We start from the raw sequence: 23,475 nt of genomic DNA on the forward strand, positions 1-23,475 counted from the left end.
ATTTTACCTTTCATCACCTCAGTCATCATTTTCAGCACCTCCCCCTGTTAGCCGGCCAGTTTCTGGACAGCTTCTTTTAAACTTTCTGGTGTTAACTGGTTTTGGGGAAGAATCGTTTTCCTGGGAGATACATTACCTAGGCCTTCACTTTGTGTACGAGGGTAGGTCTTGGCCATCTCTTCCACAGGATCTTCCTTTAATTCAGACCATGTAATGACAGCTTACACGAGTTCAGGGAAATTCTTACTGGGCTCGTTTTTAAACCTTTTCTTCATTTCACAGTGGAGGGATTCATTCCTGGAGCCTCAGCACTAACTATTCTTTCAGGACCATATTCATGTCCCGAACTTCTTGTAGGTCCCAGCATTTCACCTGGCTCATTCTCTCCTAGAGCTCATATGAGTAGGTCCGAATGGTCTCACCTGGATTCTGTGTCAGCTCACAGAATTCTTTGAGTCTGGTTCCAATAGTTACTTTGTCTCATATACTTCTAAGAGAATCTGAAATGTCTTCTCTACGTCTGGCTTATCAGCTGTTGCCATGAATTACACTGTGGATCTGTCCTGGCCTTTGAAACGCTCTTCCACAAAATCCACATGATCTTCTTCAGGTACTCTCAACACCCATAGACCTGCCTTCACTGATTCAATCCAGTCTTCAATTGTGATGTCCAATAGTTTTGCTCAGAAGGCACTAAACTCATATATCTTCCTGTCTCATGGAACATGGCCTGGATCTCAGCTGGGGCAGGGACTGCCTCTCACTGTGTGTCTGTGCAGCACTTGGTACAACCCTAATATCAGTCAGATCCTATTTGCTACTGCAATAGAAAGCAATAAGAATAATCTCTTTGGACAGGAGAGCAAAGTTTGTTCCTAGAGGTGCAGCCAGGATGGTGCTTGGTTGTATTGAAAAGCAGAGGGCAAGGGGGCCATGTGGGATGACAGAGGAGTTGTGTGGGGTGGGAGAGGCCAGGCAGGTTGAGTGTGGGGGTAGGGCAGGTTGTTCTGTGGGGTGGGAGAAGTGTTTTGTGGGGTAGGAAAAGGAAGGCAGGTTATGGGGTATATTAGGGCAAGTTTGTTCTGTAGAGTGGAAAGGACAGAAGGATTGTGTGTGTGGAGAGGTCTGGAGCTGTAGGGAGAGCAGAAGGCTCCACGTGGGCACAGAAGAGATTACAGTAGCCATGAGAGGTACAGACGGTTCTGTGCCAATTGCTCACTCAGCTCAGGTCCCCTAAGTGCTCAGGATCCTCCCCAGCACCCTACACAGGGCCCTATGCACCTCCTTGTTCCTCAGCGTGTAGATGAGGGGGTTGAGCATGGGGGTCACCATGGTGTAGAAGAGGGAGACCATCTTGCCTCTGTCCTGGGAGTAGCTGGATGGAGGCTGTAGATACATGGAAATGGCTGTGCCATAGAAGAGTGATACCACGGCCAGGTGGGAGGCACAGGTGTTGAAGGCCTTGAGCCTGCCCTTCGCTGAGTGAATCCTCAGCACGGGAGCACCAATGTAGCCGTAGGAGACCAGGATGAAGCCTAGTGGCACCAGCAGAAAGAAAAACGCACTGGCAAGGAGCTCAGCCTCGTTGGCAGAGGTGTCGACACAAGCCAGCTTGAGTAGGGCTGGCAGCTCGCAGAGGAAGTGCTCGATTTGGTTCTGTCCACACCGGGGTAGCTGCAGAGTCAGGATGGTCTGCAGCATGGAGTTGCCAAAGCCGCACAACCAGGCGGTGGCTGCCAGCTGCAGGCAGAGGCGGCGGCTCATGATGGCCGTGTAGCGTAGCGGCTGGCAGACGGCGGCATAGCGGTCATAGGCCATGACGGCCAGCAGGAGGCACTCGGTGCAACCCAGAGAGAGGGAGATGTAGAGCTGGGCCACACAGCCGGCCAAGGAAATGGTTTTGCGTCTGCTGCGGAAGTTCACCAGCATCTGGGGGCCAACGCTGGTGGTGTAGCACAGGTCCAGGAAAGAGAGGTTGCTGAGGAAGAAATACATGGGTGTGTGGAGATGGGGGTCTAGCCAGGAGACCACGATGATGGTGGTGTTTCCAAGCAAGGTCATGGTGTAGGAGATTAAGATGAGCACAAAGAGCAGCAGCTCCAACTGTGGCCGGTCAGACACACCTAGCAGGATGAATTCCCCCAAGGAGCTTTGGTTTCCATCTTCCCGTGACCCTTTGCCATACATCACCTGTAGGTGACAGAAAGAATAAGGGTGAAAAATATCCCACAGCAAGGAGATTTGTGATCATAGGTGCTAATGCTGTGATTGACAGTGGGTATTTTTGGAGTGGTAGCCTTGAGTCCTAGGAGACAAGTAAGTGTTAAGTGAATGGATAAGGGAAAGGCAGGAATCTCTAATAACCTGGGAATGACCCACCTGCAGCACTGCATACATTTATGCAGAGGTCAGGGAAATCTTTCATCTCTCTGTCTGCAGTGTTGTTGTAGTCAGATCAGTCCCAGGATATTGGAGAGATGAAGCGGATGAGGTAATATCTTTTATTGGACCTGTTACCAATGGTTTTCAGAATCCACAGCAGGGGCAACTTAACTGTTTAACTCCAGGTGGTGTCAGGGATAAATCAATGGGAACACAGCATTTCTGCCTGATGAAATGTTAATACAAGTCAGCGGGCACTATCTAAACCTTCAGTTTATTAGATTTAAGCACACACAGACATAAGGAATAGATTTAGAGCATCCCAGATATTTACCTAAAATCTGGAACGGTATTGAGTAATTAGCAATGGGTTCTCAGTGGCCAGTTGCTCATCTACCAGGGAGAAAAGATGTCAAGAAAAACATCTCCCAAAATGGCTTCAGAGGACTGCTCCAGAATCCACTGTATTCACTGGTCTTTTATAACTAAATTCTACAAAACAAATAGTCATAATGGCCTCCACAAAAACATCACTTTTCCTAACTTTCAATAAACTTCTAATATCAGAGGTGCCCAGACTCCAGGTCTTCCATCCACCAAGGTTTTGAGTCTCACTTCTTGACTTTTCTTTCATCAACTCTCATTCTGATTAGAAGAAACTACCAGCTAGTTTTGACCTTGTCTCTAAAAGCCTGTTTTCCAATTAACGATGTGGTTTTCTATTTTATTAATTCAGGGTGGCCAAATGCACATAATATGGTTGCAATTAGCTTGATCACATTCTGGGGTGCACACACCCCTCAAATCCAGACAAGTTTCTATTTGTGAGAGAAACAAGCTTTTGAGCTTATACGGAGCTCTTCTTCAGGTCTGGGAAGTGTACTCAGAGTGTCACAGCTCAATACAAGGTGGAACAGATTGTTTAGCACAAGAAGTTTAAACAGATTCCAAAGGACCATTAAAGGTGAAGTGCCCTGTAACATGCCTCCAGTCATGAGGGGGAAATAGAGGGGGAAATAAATGAAAGGGGGTGGGGTCAATGGGATATAGGTTTTTTCTCTGTTTAGTCCATGATTTTCAGTGTTCAGTTGAGTTATGAATTTAAGCTTCCAGGCTCATCTTTTGAAGGTGTTGTGCAGGTTTCTGTTGAAGATAAGGACTGAGAGGTCAGATATAGAGTGATCATGTGTTCACCCACCAGTGACAGGGTGTTTTTGTCTTCTCTTGTTTTTCTGTGTGAGTTCATCCGAGAGCGTAGTAATTGTCTGGTTTCACCCACAAAGCTGTTGTTGGGGCATTTAGTGCACTGAGTGAGGAACAGCACACGTTGTGATAGGCATGTATAGGACCCATGGACTTTGAAAGATGTGTTGTGGATGGTGTTGGTCATCACAGCAGTGGAGATGGGGCTGTGGGTTTTGTGTCTGTTGCACTGGCAGGGTCTGGTGCTGCTTTGAGTTGATGGGTCAAGGTCTGTGGGGAGCTTGCTTCTCAAGCTGAGCTTGGTGAGGTTTGTGGGGGGAGAGGTTGAGCGTGAGAAGAAGGGGCTCAGGAAGGATTTCTTTCAGGGTGTGGACCCCATCAAGTACGTGTTGTAAATTCATAACTTTCCTGGAAACTAAAAATCATGGACTGAACAGAGATACTGGATTTGTGGCTTATTACAGCAATCTGTGATCCACTGAGCCCCCTGCTCCAGCTTCTCCCCCTGTCCCTTCCCTTACATGAGGGGACAGGTGTTAATTGGCTACTTTACCTTGAACGGTCCCTTGAAATATATGTTAACTATTTAGGCTTCTGTTCTTCTTTGTACTTAGCTGTGACACTTGGAGTATCTTTCCCTGCTCTGTGTAAGATCAAAACCTTGTCTCTCTCACCAACAGAAGTTGCTTCAATAAAAGCTATCAGCTCACCCATCTTGTCGGTCTGCATTTCTAAGATAATGGTCAATATGATACCAAACACTGTACATAGCTAGCATTCATCACATCCTCATTCAATCTCTTCTCCCCCCACGTTGTACATTTTCAACTTTCTCACCACCCTCACTTTCATCTTCATTCCTGTTCTCCCACCACTCTCCTTCCCTCCTCTAACTCTATCAGTGTCACCCAAAAGGGCTAAGAATGTTACAAATACATTGAACTCCCTGACAGGGGCATGGGCACCTACTGAGGCTTTTATACCTGCAAATAAATAGTTACATGCATACATGTGAGAGTTGGAAGGGAAGAAGGGGAAGAAAAGAAGGAAGAGGGTAGGAGAGATACAATTGGTGATGGTTGTCAGAGAGCAATGCTGTTTGGGTGTTCTTTTAAAAAATGGCTTGTGACCAGAAAGATAAAGACAAGGAGCAGAGATAAGTAGAAATGAAATGGACTCCTCAGCAGCACAGTTGAGGGCCATTAATTAAACTCATTAGTTTGTTGGCTATCTAGAACTGGAGAGGGCTTGGGGGAGTGATGGGAAACAATGAACCTGGCAATTGCTCTCTGCCCAATTTACCCTGAGTTCCTCTCAATGTAGTGATGGCCCTGGGGTGACGGGAACACAAGTGGAATAATGACAAGGGAAAAATCTAGAAGAGAGTAAGGAGAGGGAGTGAGAGTGAGAGTGGAGGGGAGATTTAACCCACGAAGATGAGTAGGATGGGGTGGGTGAGTCCTGGGCTGAGGACTCTGGAGAGCTGGCTTCTGTACCCAGCACTGACACCAGAGGTGAAAGTAAGCCAGTATGCCCTGGTACTGGGGCCTGGCAAGAGCCAGTGCGCTGTCCCCAGGCCTTTTAAATTGCCACCAGAGCCCTGCTGCTGGAGCCCTGGGGTAATGGCAGCAGGGTTCCAGCGGTTATTTAAAGGGCCAGGGCTCCCGCTGCCTTTACTGCCCTGAGCCCTTTAAATAGCTGTCAGAGCCCTGCAACCGCTACCCCAGGGCTCCAGGGGCTATTTAAAGGGCAGGGGTGGTAGAAGCAGGGAAGCCCAGGGCCCTTTAAATAGCTCCCAGAGTCCTGCTGCCGGACCCCTGGGGTAGCGGCAGCAGCTGGGGGCTTTGGCAGCGGTTTAAAGAGCCGGGGGTGGTAGCAGCAGTGGAGCTCTGGGCCCTTTAAACCGCTGCCAGAGCCCCCAGCTGCCGCAGCTACCCCAGCAGCGGATGGCACTTACTGATACAGGGAGGGCCAGGGCTGGCTCTGAGCCCCCTATCCCCACCCATTCTGCCCGAGGCCCTGCCCCTTCCGGGGACCAGAGCTGGCCCCAACCCAGGTCCATACTGATAAGTCCCTATTTCTAATTTCATCTCAGACTGACACAGACTGACCAAATTATTTTGAGCTAGTCACTTCATCTCTCTGAGTCTGGGTTCTCATCTGTAAAGTGAGAACAATAATCTTCCTTTTAACCCACCATTTATCTGTCTTGCCTATTTAGACTGGGGCATGGATTGTGTGTCCCTCATTTACTGTGTGTCTGTGCAGCGCCTGGCACAATGGGGCCCTGATCTCATCTGGGGCAGTGACTTTTTCTCACTAGGACTCTGTGCAATGCCTGCAACAACGGAGCTCTGAACTCAGCTGGGGCAGGGACTTTCTCCCTCCTCTGTGTCAGGGCAGTGCCTGGCACTACAGGGCCCCCATATCTGTCATGGCTTCTAGGTTCAACCATAATATAATTTGTTGGCACCGAGGAACTGCCCGAGAAAGAGAGACTATGAGGGAGAAAGAAAACTTTAGCAGAGAAGTAGACAGAGGCGGCAGAGATAGAAAGAAGAACTGGTCCTGATCCTGCAGTGAAATCCACCATTGGAGTTCCATGAACCCACTGAACTCCCCACAAGGCTCTGTCCAGCCATTGATGCGGGTGAATCCGAGTTCAGATTGTGGCCACAGCATCTGTACTATCGATAAGCCTATGCTGGCAACAACCCAGATTTTGGAGATTTGGAAAGAAACATCCATCCATCCTAATCATCATGATTCCCTGGGTCAGTTTGTCTGTCTGTCTCCATTCATTGTGCTTCTCCCTTCCCCACTCCCTCGCTCTGCCTATTTCAACTCCCTTCTCCCCAGACTCACCTCCATTCAATTCCAGCTCTGCTCTCCCCAGATCGCTCCTGACTGGGCAGCTCCGGGTAGATCAGACCCTCCAATGCCAGGGCAGATTCTTAAGCTGCGGTCCCCATGCCACTGTGCTAAGATCCCCTGTGTGCTCGCAGAGCCCAGGAAGGAGGCAGCCCCAGGCTAAGGGCTGACTGCCTATGGGGTTTGGGCTGTGGGGAGGAGACCAGCTAATGCTGTCCCCCTATTCTGGGGCAGCACACCCACCTCAGAAACCGAGAGGACACAGGTATCACCCCACCTGCTGCGAGGTTCCAGGGGTCTTACTGGGAGGAGAATGGGACAAAGGAAGGCATCCGCTGGGCATTCAGAGCCAGTGTAGTACAGTCCTGGGGTCCCCCCATCTGGGCAACCAGACCTGCTCTGTGAGCAAGTAAGAGGTCTGAGGATGAGACAGAGCCTCAAACTACATGTGCCCCAGCTGGGTGGGGATCCCCAAAGCCTGTCTCAGTGGGAAGGGACTCCTGAAAGCCCAGCGACTGCAGTGCTGGGAACATTAGAAAAGCCAGAGATGAGAGAGAGTTACTCAGTGTGTGGGGGCCGACGGAGGCTAGGCATGAGTGGATGGAAATAGAGAAGGGATATCAGAGAGAGAAAAGGATGGATGTGGAGAAAGAGAGGAATTCAGAGGTGAATTGGTAGAAGGACAGAGAAAGGCAGAGAGAAAGCTGGACAGTAAAGAAAGAGAGAGATGGACAGAAGAGGAGAGAGCTGGATAGATGTAGAGATGTACGGTGAATGGCTGGAAAGGTGGCTGAATAATCAGACATCTTCTACCGCCACCTGCCCCTACCCCTGCCCACACCCTGGCGGCTCTGGGCTCACGGGGATAGTATCTCTGTATGTCTGGGCCAGCCAAGGTCCAAAGCTCAGCCGTGTCTCTGAGACTGCAGGTGTCTCCTCACCACACAGCTCAGGATCCCCATCCCCAACTCCAAAAGGATTTGTGGGGGGAAGGAAGACAAACCTTTACGTGTGTCAGAGCTGGAAAGTGATGGGACAGCTGTTTCCCTGCATTGTCCCCAAGGGGCTGGCACTCAGCTGGTGAGGTTTGTGGAGCCTCGGGAACCAGGACTGGTGTTTTCCTGGGAAAAGCTAATTCAGGCAGAGGGCTGGTAAATAAAAGCTTAACCCTGATTTATAACCAGAACCTGGTGGAAAAAAAGAGTAGTATCAGTGTCCAGCAGCACAGAACAGATATGTGGATACTTCCATTCACACCTGAGGAAGAAGCTTGTTCTAGCCTCTACAGTAACTGGACAATGACCTGGTGCAGAGGGGTATGGGATACTGATGTAACTGGGCAATGACCTGGTGCAGAAGGGTTTGAGGCACTATAGTAACTGGACAATGACCTGGTGCTGGGTACTGGTCTGGCTGGCTAAGGATCTCATTCTGAGAGATCCAACCCTTGCTTATTACAGAGGAAAGCCTTGGACTGGCTCGGTGCCAATTGTCCCTTGCAGCGTCAGTGCCTGGAGACATCATTTCCCAGGGCTCCTCATTAGGCTTTGGGATGTGACGCTCTGGGCATTGTTAGCGTATTGGCTCCTGGTTCCAGCTGGAAGATCCAGCAACTGGGGACTCTGGGTGTTATTAAAAACAAGTGCTATTTGTGACTTGGCATCTGATGAGCCCCCTGGTGGGGCCATTAAAAAGTTTTCTGTTCCAGATTCCAAAGGGAATCTAAGTGAGTCCAAAGGGAGCCGAACTCGAGCAAATCCCACATGCAGCAGGAGAGCTTTTGTGTTAATTTCAGTGGAATAAGGAGACCCATAGGCTCTCAGGTGTTAGCGTGGTCCTGTCATTTGTACAACACTAAAGAGTGAAACGTGGTTCAGAGGTTTGAGGGCAGAGACCTTAGCTGGCTCAATCCCATGAGCAAAACACTAGAAATCCATGCCGAGGCTTGGGAATGTATTGAATCAGATGCACCGGAGGAAAAAGAATTTCATCTCAAGACATACAAGAAATTCAACTCAAGACAAGTTTGAATCTGCCATTGGATGGTTTTGCAAACCAAACGTAACCAAAACTTTTCAAAGGGCCTTTTTCAGAGAAGATAGCAATTAGAATCTCTTATTTTTACAAACAATCCTCCGTAGCATGGAGAAAGGGTTTTATTTGAATTGATGGCTGTGAGTGGTGGTTACCTTTCCTGCCTTTAACAAAACAGACAGACAGAAGAGAAGAAGTGATAGAACAGCACTACAGGAGTAATATGGCTTGTTTTGATCTCGTGATACTAGGTGGCTGGTCAGTCTCAGGTGATCTGACTCCCATGGGAGTTAGGTACTTAAATGTCTTTGAAGACTTTTAGCACTACAGTGGAACAAGAAAGACGGAAGCTCCCTGTGGGGCCCTTTCCCAGGCTGCTGGAAGGGCCCCCTGGAGCGCAGGTCTTGGGGGGGGAAATGCAAAGGCTTGTCTCAAAGACCAGTTTTGATGAGATCGCAGCCAGAGAGCTGTTCTGATTGGTCACAAGGCCCTGCTTTCACCCTCTCTATTGAGACTGAAGATGAAGCCAACTTTAGTCCTTCGGCTCCATGGAAGGTTTGTCCACCCTGAGCTGGCCTTAACACATCTGCGTTTGGATTTGGCTTGTGTAGCACCTCACTGACAGTCCCCACCCAAGACTGTCCCTGGAGTGGGTGGCAGGCGTTCCATGCCAGACGGTTGGAGTCAGCCACCAGAGCCTCTCAGAATGGCTTGCCCCCAGCCTCAAGGGGAACTGAAAAAACTAGCAGAGTAGATGACTGAACCCTGCCAGCTTCACTTTGGCTGTACTCTGGCTGAGGAAAGGTTCTAGGTAGTGCACATTCTTGGGTCTTGAGGGCTTTTACCAACGGTGTGTTGGTGGGGTAGTGATTAATGTTGCTGCTTTCCAAGCAATGGGTCTGGTTTCACATGGGACCCCAGACTCAGAGAGACAAAGTGACTAGCCCAAAATTACCCAGGGACTCTGCGCCAGGGCTGGCTATTGAAGCCAGCTCTCCAGAGTCCTCAGCCCAGGCCTTACTCCCTGGGCCATCATTGGTGATGAAATCTCTGCATCCTGACTCATTCTCCATAATCACTTCTAGACTCTTCCTGTGTCATCATTCCACCCATGTGGCCCTCACCTCAGGGCCATCGCTACATTGTTAGAGATTGATGGTAAACTGGGCAGACATCAATTGCCAGGTTCACTCCCCTACCAGAAGCCATTTTTGAAAGAATGGCCAAACAGAATGGTCTCTGACAAACATCACTGACTGTATCTTCCTTCCTGTCATCTTTCTCACCCAGATTTCTCTGCTGCCCCTTCCCTCCCTTCCAACTCTTACATGTATTGATGTAACTTCTTGTCAGGGAGTTCAATGTATTTGTAAAATTCTTAGCCCTTTTAGGTAACATTGATAGAGTTAAAGGAAGGAAGGAAGGAGGTGGCAGAACGGGAGTGAAGATGAAATTGAGGATGGAGGGAAAGTTTAAAATGTAGAACCAGGAGGAAAAGAGACTGAATGAGGATGTGACAAATGCTAGATACGTAGAGTACTTGCTATCATATTGATCAGTGTCTTATAAATATAGACAGACAAGGTTGGTGAGGTAACATCTTTTATGGGACCAACTTCTGTTGGTGAGTGAGACAAACTTTGGAGCTATACACAGATCCCTTCTTCAGGTCAGGGAAAGGTACTCCGAGTGTCACAGCTAAATACAAAGTGAAACAGAAGCATAAATAAGAACAGCCATATGGAGTCAGACGAAAGGTCCATCTAGCCCAATCTTCCTACAGTGGCCAATGTGTAACCCAATGGGCCATCTTACCTGTATTATATTCATTGCTTTGTTATCCTGTTTTATTATCTTTAATAGTAATGCAAGAAACATACAGGCTTTTATCCTGTAAGATGTGGCTTTAGTAGATAGATTGAGGCCTCACCAATGTCGAATAGAGGGGAACGATCACATCCCTCCATCTGCTGGCAATGCTCCTACTTATACAGCCCAAAACGCCGTTAGCCTTCTTGGCAACAAGGGCACATTGTTGGTTCATATCCAGCTTCTCGTCCACTGTAACCCCTAGGTTCTTTTCTGAAGAACTGCTGCCTAGCCACTCGGTCCCTAGTCTGGAGCAGTGCATAGGATTCTTCCATCCTAAGTGCAGAACTCTGCACTTGTCCTTGTTGAACCTCATCAGATTTCTTTTGGCCCAATCCTCTAATATGCCTAGATCCCTCTGTATCCTATCCCTAACCTCCAGCGTATCTACCACTTCTTCCAATTTAGTGTCATCTGCAAACTTGCTGAGCGCGCAATCCATGCCATCCTCCAGATCATTTTCAGATGGGTTGACCAGGTCTGCAAGCAATATTCAGGATGTGGGAGGAACATATATTTATATAGAGGCAATATGATATTTTCTCTTATCTATCCCTTTCCTAATGATTTCCAACATTCTGCCTGCTTTTTTGACTGCTGCTGCACATTAAGTGGATGTTTTCAGAGAACTATCCACAATGACTCCAAAATCTCTTGAGTGGTAACAGCTCATTTAGAGCCAATTATTTTATATGTATACTTGAGATTATGTTTTCCAATCTGCATTACTTTTCATTATGAATACTGATATCTGCCATTTTATTTCTCAGTCACCAAGTTTTGTGAGATACCTTTGTAACTCTTTGCAGTCTGCTTTGGAGTTAACTATCTTAAGTAGTTTTGCAGCATCTGCAAATTTTGCCACCTCACTGTTTACTCCTTTTTCCAGATTATTTATGAATATATTGAACAGGACTGGTCCCATACAGACGCCTGGTGCACACCACTATTTATCTCTCTCCATTCTCAAAACTGACCTTTTATTCCTACGCTTTGTTTCCCATCTTTTAACCAGTTACTGATCCCTGAGAAGGCCTTCCATCTTATCCTATAACTGCTTACTTAAGAGCCTTTGGTGACAGACCTTGTCAAAGGCTTTCTGAAAATTTAAGTACATTATATCTACTGGAACACCCTGGTCCACATGCTTGTTGATCCCCTCAAAGAATTCTAGTAGATTGGAGAGGCATAATTTCCCTTTATAAAAACCATGTTCACTCTTCCCCCCAAAAATCACGTTTATCAATGTGTCTGTTCTTTACTATAGTTTCAACCAATTTACCTGGGACTGAAGTTAGGCTTAAAGGCCTGTAATTTCCAGGAGCCCTTTTTAAAAATTGGTATTACATTAGCTATTCTCCAGTCATTTGGTACAGAAGCTGATTTAAATTATAGGTTACGCACCACAGTTAGTAGTTGTGCAATTTCACATTTGAGATCCTTCAGAACTCCTGGGGAATATCATCTGTGGGGGTTGGAGTGGAGGAGAGGAGGGACTCAACCAGCCCCTTCCTTGGAAAAAGGAGGAACACAGGCAGGGCTACCACGATCCAGATGTCTGGGTGCGTCTCTGCCAGGGGAAGCTTAGCCTTCCTTGGCCTATTATACCTGTCATGCATAACCATAGGCATAGTTTGACTTCTATATTTGGGGGAGTAGCTCCAGTCAGGCCAACAGGGCCGTACATGGGGTGGGGAGTGAATTCCACGCCTGCCCGAGGCCTGAAGTTTGGTGGGGCAACACTCCTTTATCCCACCAAAATATGACCATGTTTAAAACATAGTGTGTATACATACTTTTGTTGCCGACACAGAAGTGCCAGAGGCAAGCAACAGTGATTCGTTGCCCAGAGTGCGTAGCACCAATAAACACACCAGGGTGGAGAAGCAAAACACAAGTTTATTTGAGATCTCAAAGCGGTGCTGGGAGGCTGATGCCTCAAATCAAGCACAGGTAAAACAAGCAGTCTGTTCCTTTACATCCCATGAGAACTTTTCTTGCTGACTAACAATCCCCCGTTTCCCCTCCCTCTTCTATCCAACTGCAGCATTCTCTTCTCACACACTCCTTTGTCTTCCTCCCCTCTCTCCCCCTTTCTGCTACAGAGACAAGTATGCTGTATCTAAAAGCGGCCTTGAAACTTGCTTCAATTTAGCTCCAGTGTGTTACAGCAGGGAACTGGCTGTTACAATCAGAAAACTAACTGCTGACATTACATTTTACAGCTCTTAACATATTGGGTTACACTAGGTTACACAAAGTGTTTAACATGGAGGAGTATTGATTCATTGAGGCCTACAACAGGAGGGCTTCATTGACACTTGTGGTCTACCACCCTCCCTAGTTACCTAGGGTTATGCCTAGTGACACCAACACTTTTCACAATGATATTAATCACCAGTGTGTTATATGTGTTTATAAAAGACCTTACATGATGCATTAATGTTGTATTTAATCAGTCACTTATTATTTGAGGTTTAGACCCCTCCCCCTGTCTTTAATGGGTCAGATAAAGTTTCTCTTCTCTGCTGGGGTGTAACCACCCTGTCTTCTCTCTCTCTCTCTCCTCCCCCCCCCCTTAGCTTGATAGCTTTGTTTACCTCGTTTCTAAAAATGGACCTTATTGTCTCTGCCTTATGGCTGAGCTGGTCAGAGAAACACAGACCCATTCCTTTGTTTAAGCAGACCTGTTCAACAACTCCCCCTAGATTCCATTATGCTTAATACACCCTGCATCCATATATTAAGCAAGAATATTCATGATCAGTCAGTTATTAGTTTTCAAGTAACACCTCACAAAGCATGTTTGGTACAAAGATTATTACAATAGTGTGTAGAGTGTGACTACAGGAGTACATAGTGTCACAGCCTCCAATTTCCCTCTTCCTCCCACCCTGTTTATTTCTATTCTGTCTGTGGGATAAGTCACTCAGAGTGTCGTGTTAAAAGCTATTGAAAGGATGAAGGAAGATGAGATGAGATATTGTTATCCTGACAAGTGCCCAGGTTGGTGTTAGACACCTATATGATCTACAGACATTTGTGGAGGTGCATGAAAATCAGGCTGTGCTAAACACAGAGCCTGGGCTGCATCTGTCCCCATTTTCTGCTTCATATTTTTCCAGTGTTTCCCACAATCAACAAGTTCTGACTACTGATGCCTACAACATTTCCTGAAATTGATTGGATGTGGGATTACAGACAGAAATGACCTCAAGTTGACTTGAAGGTCTTTGCAGTCTCAGCCAACTGCTTCATAAACTCTCACTCAGCCCCAGAAGCCAGCCCCTCTCACTATGAGGAACCATCATCACAGAGGCTAGGAAGAGAAACCAGGAAAAACACCCTCCTTCCAAGAATCCAGCACACTGGCACAGGGGGTAACCGAGAAGGCACTAACAGTATGGGGACCCAGCCTTATTTCTCTGGTCTGCCTTTCCTGGCTGGTGGAAGAGAATCAAAAACATCTGAGGCCTCCCACAAACACAGCTGGCCAAGGTGGAATTTGGGAAGATGGAGGTGAAGCACATTTGAAAATTTGGCCACTTGGGACGTAGGCAGAATTGAGCCATGAGACGCTTGTCTGAGACAGCAGAGGAGTCAGAGGCCGGAACCTGCCCTGGGAAGGACAAGGGGGCAGACAGTGAGTTTATTCCAGTTGAAAGCCTTGATTATGGCAAGAACAGTTCTATCATTATGACCCTGAATCTCCTGTCCCAAGGGAGGGTATGCAGAGGACAGTCTCTCTTACACAGTATCTGGGGAATATAGGGGTTGATCCCCCTGAAATCTGATGGTCCAGTGAAGAACCCTGAACAGAATCTGGCCCAGATGGTTCAGAGACCGCCCAGCTTCTAATACCTGAGGGGACAGGAATCCCTTACCCAGTGAGGTCACAGCCTCATAATTCGGCTGTCTGACATCCCTGTAGAGGGCTTCCTGACCCAAGTCCAGCAGAGTCCCCTGCTTCTTGGTGAAATACAGACACCTCCTCAGAAGTCACCAGCTCCCAGGCAGCCATTTCCCTTCTCCTTCTGGGAGGCTGGGATGATCTGGAGCGAAGTGTGAATGTTACTCCGCAGCCCATCATGGCAAGAAGGGCAACCAGGGAGGTTTCAGAAGGGGCTTTCATCCATTTCACACCACAGTTCCTTCCAGGATCTTTCCCGGCAGACAGATTCTAGATCGGGGTAGTCAATAGGCAGACTGTGGGCCAAATCCAGACTTCCAGACACTTTTGAACAGACTGCAAAATCTTTTTATTGACCTATTATTGCCATGATTGTTATAGTTTTTGTATTATTTTCTCTGAAGTTTGGACCTTGTCTATACCTTGACCAAGAAATTTGGAACTTGACAAAAAATAATTGATTATCCCTGTTCTAGATTTTGTGATGCAGGAAAAATGCTTAGTCACTTTACTACAGCACAGACCAGTTCCTCCCACCAGTATTAAACCACAAAGATATTTTTAAACCCTCTGAACCAAATGCTAGAAAAGTGCAGAGTTAAAGGAGCTGTTCTGGGGGATTCCCCTGACATTGTCCCAGAGGGCAGTAGGTTGACTCAGCAATACAGGTACTTGGCAGAGGCAGAACTGGCTTTTCTTCTCTCTATTCCTCACCTTGTTCCCAGGAAAGTGAATCTGCCTACGAAGATGCACCAATGGAGCTGGGCAGGGCTGGGACCCTGGAACTCCCTCCCCATTTACTGCCCCTTCTGTCCCTTCCAGTTTCTCTCTCCCTCTCCCTGCCTCCCATTCTATTTCCTTCCCCTCTGTCCAGGAGACCTAGTTACTGTACTGGAGTGTTTGCTGTCCCATAGCTGGATCAGCTCCTGCAAGACCTAATGGCAGAGTGAGAGCCCTTGAATGCTAGTGAGGACAGCAGCTCTGGGACTGGCAGACCCCCAGGAGCAAAGATGGGGCAAGGAGGGGCCATTTGTGCAAAGTCACTTTCCTACCCAGCCCCAGCATTTTCCCCCAGGCCTCTTTCATCCCCTGGAGTCTCTGCATATTCGCCATTCAGTGGAGTACCCGTGGAAAAAAAATAGTGGGTGCTCAGCACTCACCAGCCACAGCTGTTCACTGCCCCCATTCATCAGCTGATGGGAGGGTGGCACTGCCACTCCCCAATAGCTGATGGAGGGGGTGCAGCAACCAAATAGCCTTTTGGCAGCTCAGGGAGGGGCCTGGGGAAGAGCTTCAGAGATGGGGCGGAGTGGGGATGGGAAGATGTGGAGAGAAGGCAGGGCCCTGCAGGAGGGGCCTGGGGGGGGCCTCGAAGGATGGGGGTGGAGCAGGGGCAGGAAGAGGCAGAGTGAGGGCAAGGCCTTGGGGGAAGGAGCACAGTGGGGGCAGGGCCTCAGGGTAAAGTACCACAGGGGAAAAGGAAAAGTTGGCGCCTGTGAATCTCTGGTCCACGAGTTGATGTCAGCAGAGCCTAGGCTGCCTCCAAGCCAACAGCAAAAGTTCACACCTTGGCTGGCCATAAAGGGAGCTTTTATGAAGGCTTCTCCCCAGCACAGATCCCACTGGGTGATCATCCTATAACTATGGCCTGCATTCTGTGCCTAATTGTATGAGTTCACATTTGGTCATATTGAAGTTCGCTGTGGCCCAACTTAATAAGCCATCCAGATCACTCTATAAGAGTGACCTGTCCTCTTTTATGTTGCCTGACTGCGGCTGCCTCCCCAGATCTAGAAGTCAAACTATGCCTATGGCTATGCATGACAGGTATAATATGCCAAGGAAGGCTAAGCCTCTCCTGGCAGAGCGCTGCCAGACACTTGGGCCATGGTGGCCCCACCTGTGCTCCGCCTCTTTCTGTACATGCTCTGCCCCTTCCCCAAAACCCCCACCACGCATCACTGCCTGGCTGAGTACCTCCTCTCCTCCACGCCAATCCCCTCTCCTGGAAGTCCCCACTGCTCACCACGTTCCTCCTTTCCATCTTCCCTGAGACCTGCAGTACCTGCTGCTGCCTGGTGAGTCTCTCCTCTTCTCCACCTCCCTCCCCCACGAGGCTGCCTGCTGCATCCCTTCTCACTCCCCTGTCCCCTGAATCTGGCAGGGGCTCAGCTACTGCTGGTGGCCTGGAGCTTGGATCTCAAGACTGGTTTGTGGCCTGGAGCTCAGGGTGGCCTGAGCCAGGGCAGCTCAGGATGGCTCAGGGCAGCTCGGGGATTGTGGCAGTTCAGCCAAGGCTCCTTCTGTCACTGTGGGTGGATGAGCCTTGCAGCTCCAGGGGATGAGGTGGGGTGAAAGAGGCAGGGTAGGAGTGGAGCCTCAGGCAGAAGGGGTGGGGCTGGAGGGCTAACCTCCCCAAAGGGGGATTTCACCCACTTCCCATATCTATTGTTTTTAAGTGTGTGGCTCAGCAAAGAAAGGTACAGTTTCTGCCCAGATTGGGGGGGGGGTGAGTGCAGCTATTTACCTGTCTCCTATGTAAATAAAGCACGATGGAACAAAAAACAACCGAAGGTCCATTTGTATAGAAATCACTGAACAAATGCTAGAGGGAAGAGCTCTTACAGGCTGGAAAAGTGGGGTCTTTCAACTAAGATGGGGGCTGAAGTTGCTGGGAATTGAATATGGGTGAGAAACCTGCTTGATCAAAGCATGCATCTTGATAGATTAAGTTTTAGACTTTTAGAAGCATATTTTGCTTGTAACTCTTTCTAGATTTATTCTTTATACTTGTACTAACTTAATCCTATGTCTATTTTGTTAATAAATTAGTTTCATTCTTGCCATAAACAGACTCACTGCTATGTTTAAAGGCAAGGGTGTATTTATGCCCAGTCAAGTTAATAAGCTGTGATGTGCTTTTCTGTCTTTGTAACCCTTCTGCCCCTCTGAGTTGGCAGCAACAAGGGCTGGGTTCAGTATCCAGGGGTTCCATTTCAATAACACAATGCAAAACTGGCTTGAGCCCCCACCCAGTGACCTCAGACAATTACATACCACCCCCCGTCACCTCTAGGAGGCAATACTTCCCCACTTGCAAGCACAGAGTCTGAGTGTAGCAAAATCCTTTTAATAAAGGAGGGAAACAATGCAGCATCACATTGAAGAAACACCACAAACAGGATTATAACACAAACCATAAGCAAAAACCCACCTCCAAGTATGCTTGGCAATGTCCTTTCCCCCTTAGGGTCTTAATTCCAATCACCCCAAAGTCCAACAACCCGAAAGTCTCTGGTCAGTGCCACCCCAGAGTTCAAAAGTTTATCTGCAGAGTTTTACCCCCCCAGCCTGGGTGGAAATGGGGGGGGTGTACACACAGGGTGTTAAGGGGCACCTTACGTGGGCCAGGGCCAACTGCTCTGCCTCTCCGTGGAGTTCTGTTGCAGCCTTCACCATGACCAGCTCCACTACACCAGCTGTGCCGCTCCTCCAGCCGACCCGTGAGCCTCTCCAGCCGTCCCCGCAAACCATTCCACTCCGTTCACTGTTCCATGGGCTGCTCCAACATGCTGCAAACTGCTCCGCTCTGCCAGCCGCTTAGCGATAGATCTTCAGACTCCCCCACTAGTTAACACAGCACTCAGTGATCTCAGCTCAGTAAGCTTAGCTCTTTTAGTGATTTCAGCTTGTAGAAGGGGAGCCCTGGTGCTGGTGCACCATTGGCTCAATGTGAATTCAGCTCAGCAGCCTCTAGATGGACTCCTAATGGAATCAAAATTAGCTCTACTCTTCAACAGTGGAGAGAGGAGGATGTGCAATTGGTGTTCCAGGCCCTCAAAAGGGGACCCATTTCATCAGGTACACACACCAGTCCCCCGCCTCTGTCATTTCAATGGGTTTTGGCATCCATGTCCCTTGTCTAGCAAGTGCTACTTAATTGATATTGAGACATCTATGTCATAAAGCAGTCTCATAGTTCCTCATTCACATAATCAGGGTGACAACACTTTATTCCTCCTGCCCCAATAACAAAGAAATTGGGGATCCCAGAGCTGTCAAAATAACCATCCCAGGCTGCCGTGGTCTATGCTAGGTGGGGTGGGTGTGCAAATGCAAATACCTAAAATTCCTTTCCACATTCCCCATAATTCACCACCAGATGTCAGGGCAGAGCTCATCCTGACTCTGCTTACATCTTCAAAGCAACAAACAAACCTGATTATTTCTCTGAACTATCCAGGAGAGGGCTGGACATTACAGGTCATACGGTTTGGGGAAAATTTGGCACTGGAAGTGTGTTGGAGTTGACTTGCTGGTTGTAGCCAAGGCTGGTGGACGCCAGAGTGTAACTCGTGTGCTGCTAGCAGATGGCTATGGTCAGCGTCTGAGGGACCAGGATGCAGCTATACACAGACACTCAGGGTGTGACCTCATACACACACGCACACACTGTCACATGCTCCTCTCAACACACACACAGACACATGGTCTCTCACATACATACTCTCTCACACACATACTTTCTCACAGACATGCCCCCAACCCACAAGCATTCTCTCACATACTCCTTCAAGCCCCACCCCACACTGTTTCTCACATACACACAATATCTCACACATTTATGCTCTCACACATTTCCCCAACACACTCTTTCACGCACGCACACACACACAGTCTATGTCACCCACCCAACAGACACACAGTCACACACTCTGTCATACATACGCACGCTCTCACACACTCCCCCAAACACTCACACACACACTCTCCCCAACACACTGGTACAGTCTCCTTCACACAGTCCTCTCAACACACACAATCTCCCTCTCACACACTTGTATTATTATTTTTGTTGTTATGTCTTGGCACTTCGTGTCGCAATGCACAAGGCACATATAGTCTCTGTAATTTTATTCCTTCAAAGTTTGGTGAGGATCACAGTGCTGTTGTTTTAGTTTTTCGACTGGTCTGTGCATTTCATCATTTTATTTCTCTCTTATGCTTAAATTTAATTCTTTGAGTAGTGAGTTCTAAAATGCACAACCTGTCCTGCCCGGAGTAATTCTCATTAGTACTTTTATTACCATATTGTGCTTTGCCATTCATTATTTGAAATGATACACTCAACTAATAGTATCCTTCCAGAATGTAAATTTAGCTTATACAAACCTTAGCAATGCCAGTTTAAAAACAAATTATTTAAACACATACTAGGCAGATGAAGGTTACTTATTTTCATATTGTACTTTTAGTTATATCTATAAAATAGCTTTAAATTTGTATGAAAATAAATTCAGTTTCAAGTCTGATGATAATAGTAATTATTGAGCTAAATGTTAGTGGGTCATGTACATGACTGTGATCAGTAAACATGAATGCTAAAATAATTAGAAAAATAAATTCTTCCTTCTTAATAAAAGAAGAAAAAAATCTTAATTGTGTATCTCAAGGTTAAGTAAATACATTTTTAGTGGAGTGAAAAACAATTCACTAAACTAGAGCAGACAATGGCCGTAACCCAGAGTGGGTCTATCATAACCTTAGTCCCAGATTTGGACCTTAGCGTCCAAAATATGGGGGTTAGCATGAAAACCTCCAAGCTTAGTCACCAGCTTGGACCTGGTACCTGCTGCCACCACCCAAAAAATTAGAGTGTTTTGGGGCACTCTGGTCCCACTGAAAAACCTTCCCTGGGGACCCCAAGACCCAAATCCCTTGAGTCTCACAACAAAGGGAAATAATCCTTTTTCCCTCCCCCCCTCCAGGTGCTCCTGGAGAGATACACAGACACAAGCTCTGTGAATCCAAACAGAGTGACTCCCCCTCTCCGTTCCCGGTTCTGGAACAAAAAGGACTTTCCTATTCCCCCAGAGGGAATGCAAAATCAGGCTAGCCAATTCAACACACACCGATCTCCCCTGATTTCTTCCTCCCACCAATTCCCTGGTGAGTACAGACTCAATTTCCCTGAAGTAAAGAAAAACTCCAACAGGTCTTAAAAGAAAGCTTTATATAAAAAAGAAAGAAAAAATACAAATGGTCTCTCTGTATTAAGATGATACCATACAGGGTCAATTGCTTAAAAGAAATATGAATAAACAGCCTTATTCAAAAAGAATACAAATCAAAGCACTCCAGCACTTATATTCATGCAAATACCAAAGAAAAGAAACCATATAACTTACTATTTGATCTCTTTGTCCTTACACTTAGAAACAAAAGATTAGAAAGCAGAACTACTTCTCCAAAGCTCAGAGAAAGCAGGCAGACAGAAAACAAAGACCTCAGACACACAATTCCCTCCACCCAAAGTTGAAAAAATCCGGTTTCCTGATTGGTCCTCTGGTCAGGTGCTCCAGGTGAAAGAGACATTAACCCTTAGCTATCTGTTTATGACAGGGTCAAAAAAAGAAAGGAGGTTTTATTTCTTTCTCCTAAAGATAGTGAACAAAGTATCAAATGTGTGTTTCTAATATCTGTGTTAAAGCTCCAGAACTGATCCCTCAGGGATTGGGAATATCTTGCTGTGTTATCTCCTGATAGTTCTAAATTCTTTAAGAATTTGAGATTTTTTAGAACAATTTTTGAGAAAGCACATTATCAGAAGATCCCATTGTCCAATAAATTTTGTGAAGGCCAAGATTATAACAGGGTTCAAAAAAGAACTAGATAAATAATAGAGGATTGGTCCTGTCAATGACTATTAGTCAGGATGGGCAGAGATGGTGGTAGCCTCTCTTTCCCAGAAGTAACTTAGTTATGATGACCTAATTTTCTAGAACAGACCAGGACTTAGATATTACGTAAGATAAGGAAGTGTGGTAGTATCAGGCACAGAGTGAAATACTATTCCACGAGAGGATGAGTGGCCGAATTAAATACCCAGTTTCAGGATGAAGCCATTCTCAAAACAAATCCTGCAGTGGCAGAGAAACAGCTTATTTCACACTCATGTACCTCATCAACATTTGAAAATGTTTAATTCACATTTTCTTTAAAAAGAAATCACCCAGAGGGCCCTGTCTACACTAAAATTTGTGTCCTTGTTTGTTCAGTGACACAAACATTGTTTCCCGATCTGGTTCCTGAGCCCTAAATTGAACCATGACCAACATACATCCATCTGGGAAGTATCTATATTTGCATTCAGCATCATGGGAGTTTGCCACACATCTCAATCGACCTAAGTGATGACGTGACCAACAATTCTAGTCTAGTCAGGGCCTAGGATTTAAGGCCATCGGCGCATGCCTGGTTTTGTTTATTTGCACTGTTAGAAACATGTTTCAAAAAGTGCAACTGACTAGAATTGGTTTAAGAATAAGCTGTTCTCTCCGCCTTACCTATTCCACAGCATCACTATTGCAAAATGTCATAGTTTACAACTAATGAACAAAATAAAAGCAATATTGGATTATTTCCATCTATTCCTTTATTGATAGGATGCTACAGAACAATATTTTTTCTAATTATAAAGAACAGGTTAGTGCTTTGTATTTGATCATTAATGATTATGATTAATGAAACAAATGAATTCTTTGGAGGTTCCTATACTGTAGTAGTTTTAATTAATATTTCAAAGGAGACAGAACAATCACAGTTTACATCCCCTGGATTTGGGGCCAGATCCTCTACTGGTGTTGAGTGGTTTAGCTCTATTGATTTCAAGGAAATACACCAGTTTACACCAATTGAGGATCTGTCCCCACGAAGGAGATTAGCAGTGCAGTTTCTAATTCCCTCCTCAGTGTCCGGTGCAATTGTGCCTTCCTTAAACACCCATAACGCAATTAAAGTTCAACTTTTTGACCCCAGTCAATCCTTTCCTGCTCCTGCTTTTGTTGTTCTTGCTCCTTCAGCAGCTGATGTTTCCCCCATGAAGGATAGCTATCCCCGTGGATGTTCCTTGCTGTTCTCACAGCAGATTTCATAGCGGTGTCGATCCAGCCGTGAGGCTGGGCTGTGTGTTCTCCTGCAAAGCGGACCCTCCCTTCATTCTGAAACAAAGGCCTAGAATAGTCAGCAAACTGGTATGGGGTGAACGAGACAAATGTTCCCATGGAATGTTTGTCCAGGTTCCATCTCTGTATCACGTGTTTATCACAGACAGACCGGAGGTGGTCCTTAGATATCTTGTGGATTTCTGCCAGGTCCTCCAGCACCACATCAATGCACTTCTCATCACTCGGGAATAAAGAATTCAACGTCATCATTCACATGTAGATTCAAACTACCACAAGGGGTGTTTCCCATTGGTAAGCTGGAGTGTCTACCTCTTCCCCTATCAACTGCAAGAAGAAGGATGTTATTTATTTATTTATTTATTTACTCACATTGTGATCCCACAAGGGTACATCTACAATGCCGGTGGCAGCAAGACTCCCAGTTCTGTCAAGAGACTCAGTAGCACTGTAGAAATAGCTGGGTAGACAGTGCTTTCAAGTTATGGCTTGGGCTGGAACTCGGGTTCTCAAGCCCACCGGTCTCCTGAGGCTACAGAGCCCGATCTCCAGCCCAAACTGCAACTTCAGAGCGCTGTCTACACAGCTATTTCTATAGTGCTAATAAAATCCCCACTAGCTTAAGTCTCTCAACCTGGCCTAGGAGTCTCACTGCCATGGGCAGCCCACTGGCAATGTAGACGTACCCCTGGAGGGCAACAATCAATGGCCTCATTGTCCTAGGTAAGGTACATACATGTAGAATGAAAAGATGTAGTCGTGCCCCAAAGACTTTTCAATTTAAATACATTCTTTTCTCACTCGTCTTCATGAAAGAAGATATTAAACTCCATGAGCGAGTTAAGAAATGACATGTGAAATCCAGCATCCTCATTCATCAAGTCTCCGATCATCTGTACAGCCCCATGGCTTAAATTCCCTTTTTTAATCAAGAACTCCTAGGAGGGGAGGAAAGGGAGGAAAGTTGTTCTCTCTTTAGGCACAAGAAGTGCATTTATGCTGGAAATAAGAGGGTTGGAGGAAGCATTGGGGAAAGATTTGACTTTCATGAGGAAGGAGAAGATAAAGGGTTATTTTCAAGTTTTATGTTATCAATATCTAAGGCCTTGCCTGGTTATTTCTGTTTGAAGGAGAGATTGAGGATGTCAGTCAGGTCTTTCTTTGTGCAATCCTGTCTATTTTAAAAGAATGGATATAAAGTCCTGTTTCCCCAAACAGAAAAAGTCAACAGAAGGCAATGTC

At 46.7% G+C, this 23,475-nt stretch overlaps 1 protein-coding gene across 1 annotated transcript in view; it reads right to left on the reverse strand.

The window, feature by feature from the left end:
• Positions 1-22,482, reverse strand: part of LOC115641108 (olfactory receptor 2G6-like) — a 39,109-nt gene extending 16,627 nt beyond the window's left edge. The window contains exons 1-2 of the mRNA XM_030544208.1: positions 22,192-22,482; positions 1,566-2,190 (exon numbers count right to left, since the gene is read on the reverse strand). Coding sequence (XP_030400068.1) covers positions 1,566-2,190; positions 22,192-22,482 — 916 coding nt within the window. The remainder of the gene's footprint in view (positions 1-1,565; positions 2,191-22,191) is intronic.
• Between the last annotated feature and the right edge of the window lie 993 nt (positions 22,483-23,475).

Source organism: Gopherus evgoodei, unplaced genomic scaffold (assembly GCF_007399415.2).
Source record: "Gopherus evgoodei ecotype Sinaloan lineage unplaced genomic scaffold, rGopEvg1_v1.p scaffold_33_arrow_ctg1, whole genome shotgun sequence".
Taxonomy (NCBI): domain Eukaryota; kingdom Metazoa; phylum Chordata; order Testudines; family Testudinidae; genus Gopherus; species Gopherus evgoodei.